This window comes from Gobius niger (assembly GCF_951799975.1).
Source record: "Gobius niger genome assembly, chromosome: 13".
Classification (NCBI taxonomy): domain Eukaryota; kingdom Metazoa; phylum Chordata; class Actinopteri; order Gobiiformes; family Gobiidae; genus Gobius; species Gobius niger.
The window spans coordinates 26972766-26989645 of NC_136864.1; the positions used below are offsets into that span (position 1 = coordinate 26972766).

The 16880-nt window shown below is 40.6% G+C and overlaps 2 protein-coding genes across 2 annotated transcripts; both read right to left on the reverse strand.

The window, feature by feature from the left end:
* Positions 1-1779: 1779 nt before the first annotated feature.
* grk7a (G protein-coupled receptor kinase 7a) lies at positions 1780-7028 on the reverse strand (the record flags this gene model as incomplete). Its single annotated transcript, XM_079568794.1, has 4 exons — positions 1780-2122; positions 2565-2845; positions 4868-5323; positions 6432-7028. 4 exons carry the CDS (start codon positions 7026-7028, stop codon positions 1780-1782), a joined length of 1677 nt encoding a protein of 558 aa, XP_079424920.1.
* A 5516-nt stretch (positions 7029-12544) lies between these two features.
* fbxo36b (F-box protein 36b) lies at positions 12545-16517 on the reverse strand (the record flags this gene model as incomplete). Its single annotated transcript, XM_079568796.1, has 5 exons — positions 16407-16517; positions 15302-15410; positions 14863-15035; positions 13250-13723; positions 12545-12553 (listed from the first exon to the last, which is right to left on the reverse strand). The coding sequence occupies exons 1-5, from the start codon at positions 16500-16502 to the stop codon at positions 12545-12547; spliced, it is 861 nt and encodes a 286-aa protein (XP_079424922.1). The 5' UTR covers positions 16503-16517.
* Between the last annotated feature and the right edge of the window lie 363 nt (positions 16518-16880).

Sequence of the window (16880 nt, forward strand, 5' to 3'; positions counted from 1 at the left end):
ATTGTCTTAAATGACTTGAATTGTGGAAATGTATCTTGTTTTGAGCGTTTTTCGCTAATTTAGACCTTTTTCCTGATCGGACCAAGTTTACTTTGCTTGTTTGAGGACATTTCAGACCAGTTCTAGGGTAAATCTCGCTTGAAATGAGAAAGTAAAATTGCCAATGAGATAAGACCAATTTTCTTACCCCATTGGCAAAGAAAATGACCTGAAATAAGGACGAAACGTATCGAAACGAGTCAGAACAAGTGAAATAATCTAGGAAAAATGCCCTAGAACAATTTACCTTGTCAAAACAACTCAAATGTGGATTATTATGCTCAAATTGAGATGTTTATACTAATCTAGTTAATTACTTTTTGCAGTGTAGAACGTCATTGCTGTGAAACATTTGCTATTTAAATGCGTACAATGTGCTTTTTCTTTTTTTGACAACTCAACGTGAAAGAAAATAGATCAGTTAACCCAGTTTTTAAATCTAGATTAAGCAGAGACAATGAGTACGTATGGGCACGTTGATTGTGAAACAGTGAGGTGGTTTTGAGTGAGCTTTTATTGAAAGAGAGCAGAGGGATAAAGCTGGTTATCGTCTTACCAGATAAGACTTAGAAAACAGCATTGCATGTACTCAGTCCCGACCAACGCACGGCCAAAATAGCCTTTACTCTGCGATTTTGCTCTCCACATGCAAACCTGCCAGGGAGATTCACTGAACCAGCGATTGATATCCCCTTGTATAAGATATACAGAGGGGCGTCCTCCTGGCTGGCCCTGTTAACATTTAGTCACACCCGGTAGATCTTTAGTTGCATTTGGTCTCACTCTGGAGCCTTGGACAAAATGGTGAGAAAATATTTAGTGATCACCAAAAAATAGACAAAAACGTATAAAGAAATAAAGTTTCTTTATTCACATACATCTCAAACATTCCTAGATTATCATCTGTCGCACCTTCTGTCTTCTTGTATTTACACATATTTGCTTTATTTATGAATACAATTAACTGACTGCACTCTGTGGATCTAACTCAAAGGAGTTAATTTTCTGTCACACTACAAACACATCCCAGTTCTCTGTAGATGCATTGTTGTCGATATCTTTTTTATTTTATTAGAAAAAGTATTTTGGCTTTATTATATTTACAAAGATTCTATGACAGTGAACTAAAGGGCAAATCAAAGTTGAAGACTTGTTATAAGGTTAAGTTCTAAAGGGTTTCAAGGTCATGACAGACCTATGGCCCAGTTCCTCTTGATGTTTCTCGTCCATGAGCTGCTGTCCCGGTCACTGCTGTCCCGGTCACTGCTCTCTGTCCTCCTCCCAGGGCCGGACTTTACATTCGTAGCACCAACAACAAGGGGAATGATGTGCTTTGTATAATCTATTCGTCAACATTCTGTGCATAGATAGATATAATAACAACTTTTATATACAATACATACAACATGGTTTTGAATTTGGGGCAAAAACTAGCTGTTTTTAAAGCACTGTGTAGTTCTGCAGATAACTCTTGAAGACAGTGCTCTTGTGTCTGCTCAGAATAGTTATTCTGGTTTCTAGCTTTAGCCTTTCCTTAGAGCAATCCATTTCACGTCTCACAGCAGTGTATTTCAGTTAATTACACATCAGCAACAATCTGACCTAACTGTAAACCCAAACACTTTCACATCAGGGATAACATCATTCTCAACGTTTCTTTAATGTCTCCACAAGGTCCCTGCGTCTGACTGAGAGAACTTCTGCGGAGTTGAAACATGTTGGTGTAAAGCATGTGGCCGCTCACATTAATGCACATGTGCCAGACTTCTGCGCGTCGGGGTCTGAACCTGCTGGCGCCTCTTTCCTGTTGGGGTCGTTGAGCTCATCGAACAGTCCACTATCGATCATCTCCGTCTGCCATTGGATGGGCACAGCGCCGGTGCCAAACTCTTTGAAGAACTTCTCGTCGTTGTTGTCAAACGTTATCCCCTTGACGTCTGAGAACTCAGCGATATCCCCTGTGTCTTTCGCGTACACGACGTTGGGCTTGGGTACCCACGGCGGGTTGACGAGGCCGGCCTCAAGACGAGGGAAGTTGATGTTCTTGAACCACTCATGCTTCCGAGGGTCCTCCATGTTGTTCCTACAGACAAGCAGAGATATAAGCCATCGTGGAAATTTGACTGGAGATTGCTTTGTGAAGTGTGAATAATAAACAGTAAAAAGTTATGTAGTTCTAAGCTTAGATTCTCCACTGAGACAGGAGTGGTATACTTTGTGTTTTTTTGTTGTTTTTTTTCCTTTGGCCACACTTCAGTCGCATTATTTTACAGCGCTGTATAGCTACAACATGGATGGCTAAGAGGATGGAAATAATATAGTAACTAAAATTAATGCTGGACCATATTTCGATACTTAGCAGTCTCCTGAGTAAGGGTTAAGAGACAATGGAAATAAATGTTTTGCACGTCCTGTTTACATATAATTCCCACACTGATTATGTTTTAGGTACCGTGCATTTCCACCCCGTTACCATGCTTTTAATGTAATGTAAAGTGCTAGAACTTTCTGAATGAACATCTTACTTAAAGCCCAATCGCTCGTCCATTTTCTTCTTAAGGAACTGCTGGATGATGTCCTTGGTCGCAGCGTCGAAGCAGCGGTGCTCCCACTTGGGCTCCTCGTTCAGGATTCGGCGCTGGACCTCCTCCTTCTCCACCTTCACCTTCAGGCTCTCAGGGCCTTTGAAGGGAGTGTAGCCAGCCACCATCTCGTAGATGCTGCAGCCCAGGGCCCACCAGTCCACCGCTGTCCGGTACGGGGTCTTATTCAGGAGCTCCGGGGCCATGTAGGCTCCAGTTCCAGCCTAAATAGGACACAGCATAATTGGGTAAGTCAGCTGCATTGTATTTACAGTGGGTCATTGTCTCATGATGTAGACAATGACCCACTGTGGACACTGGGAACAGCAATAGCGATTCAAGTGGATTAAAAAAGGAATTTCTACTGCTACATTATGATGAGGAAGTGAGATCAAGAAAAGTTGTTAATCATGCACATTATGGTCTGCAAATATGCTCACTACCACTAACCTATATAGTATATAATAAGTTGAACATAATGTTCACGTAGATGAATCATTAAAATGTCACCTCATCAAAATGTTGTATTAACAACAATGAAAGTATTTTCAAGTGTGTTCTTTGTCCATTGACCTTCCCTGTCCATCCCAGTGTGACCTTTCCTGTCTCTGGGCCTTGGCTTTAAGCCTAATGCTGCTAAAGCCTACTACCTGTCAGGAATCATGTGCGTCCACCCACTCACTACCTTGTACTGTGGCTTGCATAAAGACTGCTCATTTCTGAGTCCACTCTTTGACGGGTACATAATGTCCAACAAGTGCCCAGGTAATGTATGTGACGCCCACATCATGTTCCAAGTAAATGGCAGTTTGCAGCCACTGAACCAGCACACTGTGTTGCATCACATTTTCTAAATGTTGCTTCTTTCTATTTCAGTGTCTAATAACGACTTGTCAGCGTATAGTTACACCGTCATTAACACAGTTAAAAACTTCCAGGAAGTGGCTATATCTTTATACATTTATCCTACATTTGAACCATATGCCACCTTCATAGCATCCATATTAATAAACATAAAGGAAAGTAATATAAAAACAAAGACAGTGTAAGGATAGATCCCTGTGGAAATTCATTGTCAACATATTACACAGAGTTAGAAATATTTAATGTGTGTATCTGTTGAGGTTTGTGGTACTATAGTATAATACATATTACAACTTTCATTTACAATGATTTATTGCAAGCCTTTATCCTTATTTATTTTATTTATTTATTTATTTGGTTATTTGGTTGGGACAGTGCATGTTAATGAACACACATCGGACTCATGCATGTAAACACACCACGCCGGATGTTGTACGTTGATAACAATGTTACCTTACATAAGTGACTTTGTGTTTGTTTCTTTCATTCTTAAACTATTCCCTGTGAGTTTTTACCTGGTTATGCCAATCTAATCAGGGACAGACTTGTGTAATGCCCCTAAGAGGATTAGAAGGGTAAAGCCAGCTCGAGCCCAGTCACTTTGGCCGCTGTTGGAGCATCGGCGTACGTTAATGAGCTTAGTGGACTTTCATAGAGCCACTGGCTTTGCTACTACAGATAGACCTGAGAGTAGAAGCTGCTAATGCTAACCCATGACAATTCCTGGAACAATTTTATATTTACATCATCTTTATGTCCATGGAATAAAAAAATGGTCATATATACACGCATGTACATCAATGTGAACTTTTTCCATTGTACGTTCAGTAGACATGAATGGATCAGTTCTTCTGAATATTATAAATTGATGGAATTTATCCCCCTCTTCTTTATCAGACTATTTATCTACTCTTAAGTAACAGGAATGTTTAATCTAATACTTAACATGCTGTACATGACCTGGGAACTGGTCATACTAGTTAAGTACAAGACTGTCTAATGCCTCCTACGCCCATTATGAAGCCTGGACCACTGCTGTTTTTAGAAGACCCTAATGACTTTGCATTATATAATGGCAACCGAAATGCAAGATGTTTTTAGCTATTCACTAATCCTAATCCTAAATAAAACCTCCCCTACATGCCTGTAGCCTCGTTTTCAGATGAGATATCATAACAAACAAGCCTAGGTTTGTAGCAGCTTCACTTTGTCCCAATTATAGATTCGGCTATGAGTATGTCATGACCTGACTGACCAATGGATTCAATGCATCCATTATATGGTAGTTCAAAATTCTTTACCGACAAACACAACTAAGAGGTGGAGCAAACAGAAACCCAAAGGTACAACAGAGTGTATGAGGGGGAATGAGGGACACTCACCATCTGGTTGACTGTCTTGCCAGGAGCCACCTCAATGGCCAGACCCAAGTCAGAGAGTCGACACTGGCCTTGGCTGTCGAGGAGGACGTTCTCGGGCTTCATGTCTCGGTAAACGATGTTCATCTCATGCAAGTGCAGGATGCCACAGGTGATCTGTGCAGTGTAATGGATCACACGCTTCATCTCGATGCCCTTATCCACGCCTTTGCCATCGTAGCCCAAGTTGTAAATGTGGTATCTCAGGTCTCCTCCATTCATCAGCGTCATGGTTAGGCACAAGTGGGTCTTGGTGTCGTAAGCATAGGCCAGATTGACCAGAAACAAGCTGTTCACCTTCTCCAAGATCTGCTTTTCCAGCAGAGCCATCTTCTCTCCACCCTTCTTCTTCAGCCGCTTTTTTTCCAGCTTTTTGCAAGCATACATTTGGCCTGTATTTTTCACCTGGACAGCACATACCTGAAGGCAAACAGAGTTCCACGTTCATTACTGGCTCAGTATCTCCTAACCTTTCAAGTTGTCAAACTTTATGTATGTCTCTACAATTGCCACATTTAAATCGAGAAATTAAAAGAGCACTTCAGACACATGCTATATTTAGTGGAAATAGGATGACACAATATAATGCAGTTCATAAATCAGTTGCTCACATTGTTAGAAATTGGAAGTACTGTAGCTGAAATGCAGTATTTCTTTCCAACTTTGCTTGTCTTGAAGACTGAGTTTAGCATTGTTTCAAAACACAGTAAATCAGAAATGATTGTATTTCATTACGCTTTTAGTTCCATGTTTCTGGTCAATTGTGTAAAGACACTAATCCCTCTTAATAACCCAGAGTGTGTTTTGTGCCCTCACTCATATAAAAGCCTCAAATATGACTTTAAGCCTGACACTGATATAGACCAATCTGAAGCTTTAAGAAGGCAGCCCCTTCCGACCTTCGACATGTGTCTTGGTCCTTTTGGGGATCTTTTCACTTCTATAATGCTACTTTGCTTCTTTCTTCAATTCATCTCGGAAAGAAAATTGTTAGCTTGTAGTTTTATAGCAATTTTGTCCTCAATAAATTCCTGAACGATTTGGGATTTGCTCTTATATTGGATACGAACAACTGTAAAACTTGTCCATTGAGGTTTCATAGATTGCATTACTAAACCTCGTATTTTTCAAAGACGTGCAACTAATTTATTTATGTATTTAACACTTAACCTACGACTTACAACCACAAATGGGCCGCATTATATGCCGATAGAGATGATAATGATGATGACAATGTTGCTCTGTAACACGTCTTCATGTACATACTATTATAGGTGCGTTTCATAACATGGCTCCAGTGTGGTTTAGTAGACTACATCTTCATGGTCACCTTGAAAAAAAAGTCATCTTACATTCTCTTATGTAATGAGCTCACAATGTGGAAAATCCCTTCTCATTCAAATCATGGGACCTTCTGTAGTAATAGGTTCAATTATGTCATTTGCCAACAATAAAATACTATACTAGGCCAACAGTCTTATGTTATTTGGTACTGGATGTTAATACCTGTGGTTCTGCTCAGTCTTACCTCTCCAAAGCCACCTTTTCCCAGGGTCCTGAATTCGTAAAAGTATTTGTCACTGATGGGCTGCCTCTCGTATTCTTTCCACTGGAGAAACTTGTCGAAGAATGGACTGGCCTGAAATTCTGAGAACGGCTTGTCTTTCAAAAACTCTCTTGTGCCTTCTTGAACCTTTCCCTTCATCACCTCGTCAAAGTTGGAATCCGTCACACCCTTGCACTTCTCCAGTACGTCGCCGGTCAGAAAGGCCAAGAAGGTCTTGGATTCAGGTTTGGTGTACTTTTTCATGATGTCTTGCTTTGCTTTGTTTTTCGCAGCCCCTTCAGCCAGATCCCAGTCGTAAAGGTCGTCTAAGAAATCGGCAGCCACCTTGTAATTAGGTTTACTCAAAAGAAAATCTCGGAAGAACTTCTTGCCAACTGGTTGTCTTTCACAAATCATGTTAAAGTCCTTCTCGATGGCGGCCCTCACTGCCGCACATTGCTCAGGTTTTGGAAGAGACAAGCTCCGACGACGTTTTTTCATTTCTTTGTCGTCTCCACCCTGGGCCTTGAGGTAAGCCGTGTTGGCCACCAGGTTATCTAGTCCCGCCATGTCACACATCTTGGCGGCTTTTTGGTTGGTCTCTCTGCACCTAGGAAACTGGAATGTTCAGTGGTGTCCCACGAACGGTTGCCGCTGCCCCAGCGCTAGTGAGAGTGTGAGCAGATCAGTGGCTTCAGTAGCCTACCTGCAAACCTAAGACATAGCCACACCCAGTAATTACTCATTTAGAATTAAATACCAGGGAGGGATTTTGGCTTAAGATCTTTGTGTGAGCTATTTGAGGATGCAGTGCACGGAAAAGGAATCGTAAACGGCTCTGTCCTAAGAGGCTTTCTAGACTGCTATATTTGTGCACAGTGCTCTACAATCACTTGGAAGGCGGGGTCCCCTGGCGTGTTGACGCTGCATAGAAGTAGAAGACAGTAGAAGAATGAAATCAAGAACACCGAAGCAAAAGGGCAGAAGGGGAGTGACTTCTGAGATTTAGAATGAACCCTCATGAGGACACAGTCCTTATAAGGGTTTCGTCCAGAGCCATCCTTGTCATAAGGCCATCATCTCTTGCCACTTTGGACCACTGAACATTATCTTAGCCATTAAGCTAGGTGCAATTCCCAGAAGCGACCGCGAAAATATTGATACTCTCAGTACTGCTTGGTAAATAGTTTACTCAGAGGTTTATGTATTACATTATTATTATTCCCAAGTCTTATTTGCATGTTTCTCTTTCTGTACAATTCATGTCACTCACTGGGACACTCTGGGACATTTACACTAACTCTTTTATTATAGACTTTAGAGCTCACGTGACCTTGATACTGGCTGCCTGCCAATGTTGGCAGGTCTGCCACTATATGCTACAAAAAGTCAACAGGCTACAAGGCTACAATCCGGTGTGGTGTGTTTTCATGCATGAGTCTCATGCGTGTTCATTAACAGGCACTGGCTCATATAAATAAACAAATTAATAAACATTTAGTTTTTATACTCTTCCATAGATGGATATCATAGTTTTAGTTAGTAAATGTCCAGTAACATTCTGCTGTCTGTAGTTTCAGCAGACTGCATATTTCCTGCCTTTAAACTGAGCAGTACAACATGGATTGTGTGTACTCCAAATGCAGCGGGAACCTTATGTTTACATACACTTTATAAAAAGACACATTTGCATTTTTTTCTCACTGTCTGACATGCAACCAGAATCAACTTTTTTTTTTAGGTTGAGTAGAATTCCAGAAAAAAATTACTGAATTTTTTAGAAATGTTTTTGTTACTTAACAAAACCAAAAGTTTACATACATGTCATTAATATTTGGTAGAATTACCTTTAAACTGTATAACTTGGGTCAAACGTTTTGGATATCCTTGTACAAGCTTCTCACGATAGTTGGCAGGAATTTGTCCATCGTTCCAAACAGAACTGGTGTAACTGAGACATTTGTAGACCACCTTGTGTGCACATGCCTTTGCAGCTCTACCCATGCATTTTCAACTGGAATGAGATCAGGACTTTGAGTTGGCCACTTCAAAACATTGACTTTGTTTTCCTTAAGGGGGCTAGATGCAAGTTCGTCATTTTATATTCACTACTGCCACCTCAGGTCATACGTGTAACTGCAGCTTCTATACTAAGCTCGTGCATGACGGCACTTCGGACCCGAATTAACACCTTTTTTAGTGACAGTGCAGGAATTTAGAGGCAGTTGTGGTGAACAGGTCTGAGCTCATTCAATACATTAGGACATGGCTGGAACATGTAGGGGGAGGAAACTACATTATTTTACAAGTGTACAAGTGGGTCTTGTGTTTGGTTCTGTCTTTTATTTTCCATGACATGCACAAACAAATTCAAACACTTCCTGGCTCTGCCCACAGGTAGTGATGCCATAGGACAAGAAGTACTTCAAACTATTGTAAAGTTCACTACACCCTTTAAGCCATTTTGTAACCAGTTTGGCAGTTTGCTTTGTGTCATTGTCCATTTAGACCCATCTGTGCCCAAGCTTTTCATTTTCATTTTATTAGGCAGGAAAAAAAAAAAAAAAAAAAAAAATCGGGCCTAGCTCAGTACAAACTGATTTTCAGCAGGTTCACACAAAACACAGCATCAACACTCGACATAAAAACATAAACATACTTCCTGGCTGATGTCTTGAGATGTTGCTCCAAAATTTCCACATTTCCAAATTAGTGTTTTTTCCCCCCCGTATTTCAAAGTTTTTCCTCCAAATGTGACGATGGTCAATGGCCAAAAAAAACATTTTTTTTAAAGTCTTTATCCTTTTTTTATTTGCAAACTCCAAACTGGCTTTTTGATGTTTCTATTGGAGTAAGAGCTTCTTCCTGGCATTGTTCCCTCTCAGCCCATGTCGGTTCAGGACTTGTTTCTGGATAATGGCAAACTCTTACCAGGTTCAACATCTTCACCAGGTCTTTTGCATTTCGTTCTTGGTTTGATATTCACATTTCAAACCACAGTATGTTCATCTCTGGGACACAGAACCCGCCTTCTTTCTGATCTGTGTGATGACAGGTCATTTCCATCATTGTTTTTACCAGTGTACCTGGCTCCTTCAAGCGTCTTGAAATGGCCCCAAAGGATGAACCAGACTTGTGCTTCGTCACCTGGGCTTTCCCAAATTATTTAAAGGTATAGTAATCTTAGTGTATGTAAACTTCTGACTTTGTGAAAAGTAACACAAACACTCATTCTTCTGGCATTTAGCAAATAGAAATATATTTTTTTTAAATTCTTGAACCAAAAAAAAAAAAGTTTATTCTGGTTTCATGTCAGACAGTAAGAAGAAATGCAAATGTCATTATATAAACTGTATGCAAACATATGGCTCCCACTGTATATAGCCTTCTCTGAATGACACTCCAGTAGAGCATGTCAAATGAATCAGTTTGGTACTATTGCTGTGTGACAAAATGTAATACAGGAACTGACATTTGATTTCCACAGTAAATTGTTCGATATAAAACTTGAAAGAACTGGAACAGACTGATGATGAGGTGCATATTTAGGTTTAGTGTAACACTACTGTATATATCTGCCATCCTATAAACCTTTTGGAGCCGCGACCCCTATTATAACATTTAACTGGGATTGTGACCCCCGCCCAGGTCACACCATGGGAAAAACAGGAACCTATATAATTCTTAAAAAACAAAGAAAAAAACAAATGGCTAAAATAAAATGAATCAAATTTAGAACAACTATTGGTACTCTGGTAAAATAGCACATATGGTATAATAAAATAATAACCCTTTTTTTTTTATTATTTTTTTTTTTAATCTACATGACCCAGATTTGTCTCGCGACCCCCTTGGGGGTCCCGACCCCCAGGTCGAGATCCACTGCTATAAATAAGAATTATGTCAAATGTCAATCATGTAAATGGCTCACAGTGTCATTACAGCACTTAAGCCTCTGAGGGGATCAAAAGATGTCACAGGTCACTTCTCCAGGAGCTCCAAGATGGCTGCCAAGTCAGCACAGTTGCTCAGGGGCTTGCTCTTTGATTATCAAGCGACACTGTTGGAAAACAAAATCATTCTCTTTCTTCTTCATTTTACTACTGGAGTAAGACAAAAAAAAAGATCAGGCATCACACCTTTCTTCCTCACAACTCTTGAGAGAGGAACGGAAGGCCCTTCTTTATCATCAATAAAAAAGAAAGAGCACAGCAACCATTTTCTGTTCATTTTTTAGCAACATCTGACCTGGTTAATATACAAATCTCTTTTAAACAAGTGACCCCCAGTAAATATTAAGGTGGCAAATACAAAGTGAGTATGGCGACAAGGAAGAATGAAAAGAACAGGAATTATGATTCGTATACATGTATGTCTACGTTATTAAATTCTCTGGGATTGTTGTAGCTTTTCAAACTTAAACTGTATTGCTGTTGATAATATTACTGAAAAGGCCCCGCCACATGAAAATGGACTGAAATATTGGCTTTATCGATGGGGATAAGAAACCCCGCATGGACCCCCTCCAGCTCTGAAAAGTCTAAAACGGCAAAAAAAAAATGCCTGCAAGTTCCTGGTCCACGGTGCGTAAGAGGGGTATTTTCATTTGCTCTTACACAAGCCAGAGATGAGGAGAGCACGCTGGCATTACGACCTTTAATCTCTTAAGTGGTCTCTGTGTCTGTGAGGTGACGGAGCAGGCCAGTGGCACAGGTGGCTGCTAGCACAAATCTGCTGCTCCAACTGTCTCCAGATCACTGAGGACAGACTGCATGAGGTAACTGTGGTCGAGACGCACTATGGCCTCTAGGGGGAGCCAACAGGTTCATACTGATCAGCAACTCATTCAGGTACTTATTCTCCCAGTATTTTGTACCCATTGGTCAATTTCAAAAAGGGATGTCACAGACCGATCTGTGTCAATTATGCCCCCATGTATTTTTAGTTTTTTAGACTTTTCTAAAAAGTCAATTATTAAGAGTTTAATGGCAGGACGCCGGTTAATCAGCTGTGTGCTAACTACCGACACTTGCGTGGGTATTTGACAAGAAAGAAACAAGTAATAGGTAGCGTTCACGTGACATCACAACATTCTAAAGAGCCTATAGCTTAACATTGAGGTGGAGCAACTGACGGTAACTGTGGTAACTGTGGTAACTGACAAAATGCATACTTTTATGTCTTTGTTTTTCGGCTCATATCTCAGTCATTACTGGAGGAATCCACATGAAATAAAAACTGTCACAAATTTCATGATCTCCTCTGTCAGCACATATGAACTAATGTACAATTATTTTCTCCGAAAAACTTCAAAAAGTGGTGACAATATGGGAAAACATGAGCGTGATGTTGTCTAATAGAAAGGACTTTCAGACATAAAAATAATATCACAGGTTTGTGAATCCAATCACGATCAAATACTGATGAAGAAAAACATTTGTCAATTTTCGTTTTGGAGATTTCTTACAAAAACAGCATTTCTCCCATAGAGTTGTATTGGCCCCGCCCTCCACCTGACATTATTACGTCACATTCTAAATCATGAAAGTCACCTATACTTGAAAATACAACAGAATTACTTCTGTAAGTTTATAACGTTTTAGACAAATCTTCAATTTTACCTTGTATGTTTCATGTCCGTGAGTTAGCATAATAGCTGATTAGCCGGCGCCGTGAAGTTAAACTCATTATTGACTTTTTCAAAAAGTCAACACCAAAAATACATGGGATTTTTTGTGTCGGACCCCGACATGTGACCGGGAGTGGGTGGGACTGTGGAGCTCTATAGGTCAAATGAAGACAATTGATTACTGAAGGATCCTGAATGCATGTGGCACCGATCTTAAAGGCACTAAATAGAAGTTGTCATTTCTTTACTCGCTACTGCCACCTCAGGTCTTACACGTAACTGCAGTCTCTATGTTAAGCATGACGGTGGACATAGTGAACTTTTTGAGTGCACAGGCTTTTAGCAGCAGTTGTGGTGAATAGATCATGGGCTCAGTTTACACATTAGGACATTGCTGGTCATGCTGGAGCGTGTCGGGAGTGGAAAATACAGAAGTAAACACAATTTTAACTTTTTTAAATTCCCTCTAGTCCCTCTAAAAACAGAAACAAAAAGAGCTCAACAGTCACACCCACTCCCGGTCACATGTCTGGATCCGACGTAAAATATCCCATTTATTTTATTGAGTTTTTGAAAAATTAAAATATTAAGAGTTTAAAAGCACGACGCCAGCTGATCAGCTCTCTGCTAACTATTGACCACTGCACGGGTATTTTACAAAAAAGAAAACACTCAATACTTGAAAATACGTCAAAATTATTTTCTAACTTTGCCGTTGATAACGTTTTAGACAAATCTTCAATACCTTGTGTGTTTTATGTCCATGAGCTGGCACATAGCTGATTAGCAGGTTGTTAAACTCTTACATTATATTTACATTTATTAAAAAATCGTCGGATCCAGACATGTGACCGGGAGTGGGTGGGACTGTTGAGCTCTATAGAGACTTTACACCTCCCAAAAACAGCTGTGATGTGTTCTGGCAATACTTAAAAATGAATGCAAACAAAACAACAAATAACAATCTTTATTTGTAATAATTGTCAGTAAATGGCACAACAGACATAGTGCACTTTTTAAATAAATTAAAGCACAACAAATAAATTATTAACAAGACATTTCACATTAAACAGGGTCAGGGCAAACTTTCTTTTGGCCGTTAGAAGGTTTTTTTAAGCACTGTTAAGGATTGTTAAAGGCACGAAGTATTGACAAACTAAACGACTCCTACGGTTTCAGGCTCAGAGAACGACTCTTCACTCTCCTCCTCTTCTGGGTCTCCCTTTTGGGCCAGACAGAACTTTTCAAGACGATCTATGAACTCGTCCAAAGATCCCTCTTCTGAGCTTGAGGTGCGGGCTGACGCCGTGCCAGAGCTGAGGGAGCTCAGACTCAGACTCAGACTATCGTTGGATCGTTTCTCATCGCCGCTGCAGCCAGAGCTGGATTGGGATTTCTTTTCTGCACTGTCGGGACTCTTGCTGACAGGAGGCTGCTCCGACGTGTTGTTTTGGTCGCCGCTCGTGTCCTCCACGAGCTGGAGGTGCTGCATGAGGCGGCGGTTGATGAGCAGCTGGAGCTGTATTTTGTTAGTGAAGAAAAGGCGACGCCAGCCGATGTCACAGGCCAGAGACACTGCCTCGTCTGGCAGTGTGCTGCACCGCTGCCGCACCGCGCTCTCCCAGAACTCCTCCGACTGGCACAGCTGACAGAGGACAGTAACATGTAAGCAGTCCTACTGATCTGTATGACAACTGAAAGTATTTTAGCTATGCTCTTCACTTTTAATTCACTTTTTATTGTTAATTTATGTTTTATGTGTATATGAATTGATCACTAAATACTGGAATCACTGTAGCAAAATCTAATTGTTACAGGACTAGGGCTGAGCACCGTTAAACAATACCAGTACGGTATCGGAAATAAACGTTAAAGAGGGGGTATTCTGCTTTTTTCAATCACATAGCACCAGTCTATATCACACTACAATGATGACCAAACCTTCTGTTGGTCTGTAAATGCAGTAAATAAAAAAAAACTGCCTTGTATAAAATGTCTCTCTCAAAATGGCTGTAGTGAATGTCTTGAAATAGGCCTCTGTCTCTTTAAGAACCTCTGACCCTTTCCGACACGCCCCCTCCACACGCTGTCTGTGGCATCAGTGGGGAGGGGGTTCTGCTGAGGAGCAGTGGTCGGTTACTCGGCTGGTGACGAAAGCTTGGAGGCCTCTCCAGGAGGTGGGGGCGTTCCTAGGAGGACTCGGGCAAACCTATCCCTAAAATGGCCGCCATCAGAGTTTTTACAGATTACTCAAAAATACGTGAATGTGCCAAGGCAACACTTCAGGCATGTTTTTAATGAGGGAATGACATATTAACATGATGTAAAGCTTGAAAAAGTCGATTTTGCATTATACCCCCCCTTTAAAGGTACTACCGAAAGTATCAAAAACAGGAACCAAAAAAAATACCGTTTTTGATACCGTTGGTCCAGGGACAGTTGTTTCAGCTCAAATTATTTTCATTGATTTTATTTTGCCCAATTTCTATTTATTTTTCCCCCTATTTTTTTCTTTTTTTTTGCCCAATGTTTGCCCCATTATTTTTTTTACAGACTTTTTTCTCATTCTTGCCCCAATTCTTCCCCCTAATTTTGGCCCATATTTTACTTTTTTTAACATCTTCCCTATTTTCCCTCATTTTATTTACCTAATTTGACATTGGAGATGAACCTGATATTGTAAACTTGCAGATCTTCCAAACATTATTGTTATCGTTATTATCTGCTATAACCAAGTATCGTTAAAGTACTTTTCCACGATTGTAACGATTGGTAAGAACTCACTTTCCAGAAGCGGTGCGAAGTGCGTAAGAGCTGGCCCACATCCTCCAGCTCCAGGAAGCCCATGATGCGCAGGAGAAGAGCGTGCGGAAGTCTCTCCAGGTAATTGAAATGGCCTTGGCACAAAGACTTGGCGTGATCCAAAACATCCTGTCCAAAGACCGCACAGACCTCAGCTGAGAGGGGACAAAAAGGTTGTTTTATACAGAAGGTTTTAGCCATAGATAGCTTTCAAGTCACGTGCATGGAGGTCTAAACTTCAGCAAGTGCCGACGGTAACGCTGGCCTGGAGAGGTCAGCAGGTTCTAGCAATGTCTGAAGCGCTTTTTACTCAAGCTAAGCAAAGGTTTGGGCTGTTGTTTTACATATTCTCATCATAAATAACTCTGTGAGCTGATGGATATAAGATTTTTGTTTACATTTGGGCCATGTCTCTTCTCACCTTGGAACCTGTTGTCCTCTAACATCTCCTGGTGGGACTGCTTGGTTTCTCCAGGCCTCGTGTTCCTGTCAACGGCTCTTAGTGAGATCGTCCACCATCTCCAGATCACCTGCAGAGAGACAAGCAGGGGCGGGGAGTACTCAGTTACATTTAAAGAAGTTGTACTTGGAGTAGTTTTATCATGCGGTACTTTTTTACTTCCACTTGAGTAAAAATTATAATGAAGAATCTGTTCTCTGAAAGTAATTGTCCCGCTGTGAGTAAATGTTTAAAGAGGCAAATGCTTCATTTTGATTGATAAAGTAGATGTTCTTTAGATTTGTTTAGAAGTTAGTCTGTACTTTCTGTAATTTTCTTGAAACTGTCTTGATGATTTTATGTTTCGTTTCACACACAAATTACGCCATCATTAACATCTTAACCCCCACCTGAACCGAGCACATTTTCTCGTTTGGCTTAAAAAAGCATAAACAAGTGACAAAAACTAGAAGAAAACACAACCTAAATGTGACCAACAAAAAGACACAAAAGAGCAACAAAAATTGACAAAAAGCAACAAAAAAGTTGCAAAAACCAAATGAAAAACATGGAAAAAAGTGAGGACAACACGGCAACAACAAAAGATCTGTTAATATCAGCTTCTCTCGGTCTTAGCTTTCAAATGAGGTGTTAGACTGGCCTATAGGATGTAAGCTCTTAGATTTGGGTAAAGCCGAACTGGAGAAAAGGTGGTTAGCGGGGTAAAGGTGGAGGTTAAGAGGATAAAAGTAAATCAGACTTTTTTTTGCTCATACAGTTACTTACAGTATCCAAGTAACATTTTCTCCAATTACTTTTTGATTTTGGCCACGCCCACCTCAAGGGATAAAGTTGGTTGAAAGTTGGAGTTGGTGTACTTCAATTTATTCTTCTTTTTATCGGATTGTTTGCTTAGCCGTCAGCAGAAGCGGCATTTATATTTTCAAGGACTAGCTAAACTTGTGTAGTTTGTCGGTTAGCGATGCTACGTTAGCTAAAGCGCTAAGTTGGGGAAAAAGCGCAACCGTTGCAGAAATGTTTTCTAAATGAAATCTATGTACACCGTTTTATTGTTGACAACACGTACCTCAGATTTCGTTATGGACATGTAATAAAAAGTCTTGTTTGGCGGTGGAGCTCGACCGGATACTTCCAACAGCGGCTCGTTCAGGAGCGACGCCATGTCAAAGTTTAGCCGTTACCGTGGCAACAGTTTTTTTTATTATAATTTTTTTTATCTTCTTTTCTGTTTTTTTCTTCAGAAAACCAAGATATGCTGCCTGATGAAGGAATAACAAAATAAAATAAAATAATAATTCATGACCGACTGCAGGCTCGTTCTGTTGTGAAGTTGCTCTGTGGTGTTACGGGAGCCAATTCTAAAAAGCTGCCTTCTCTGCAATGCTCTTTAGAGATTTTCAGGGGCGGACTGGCCATATGTCCATTCTGGAAGAGCACAGAAGGGCCACTGGCTCTGGGGCCACCAGTCCCGCCTCAACCATTGACAGTATATGGCCTCAACCGAGCTTTACCCAAATCTAAAAGCTAAAAAGAAAAGCAT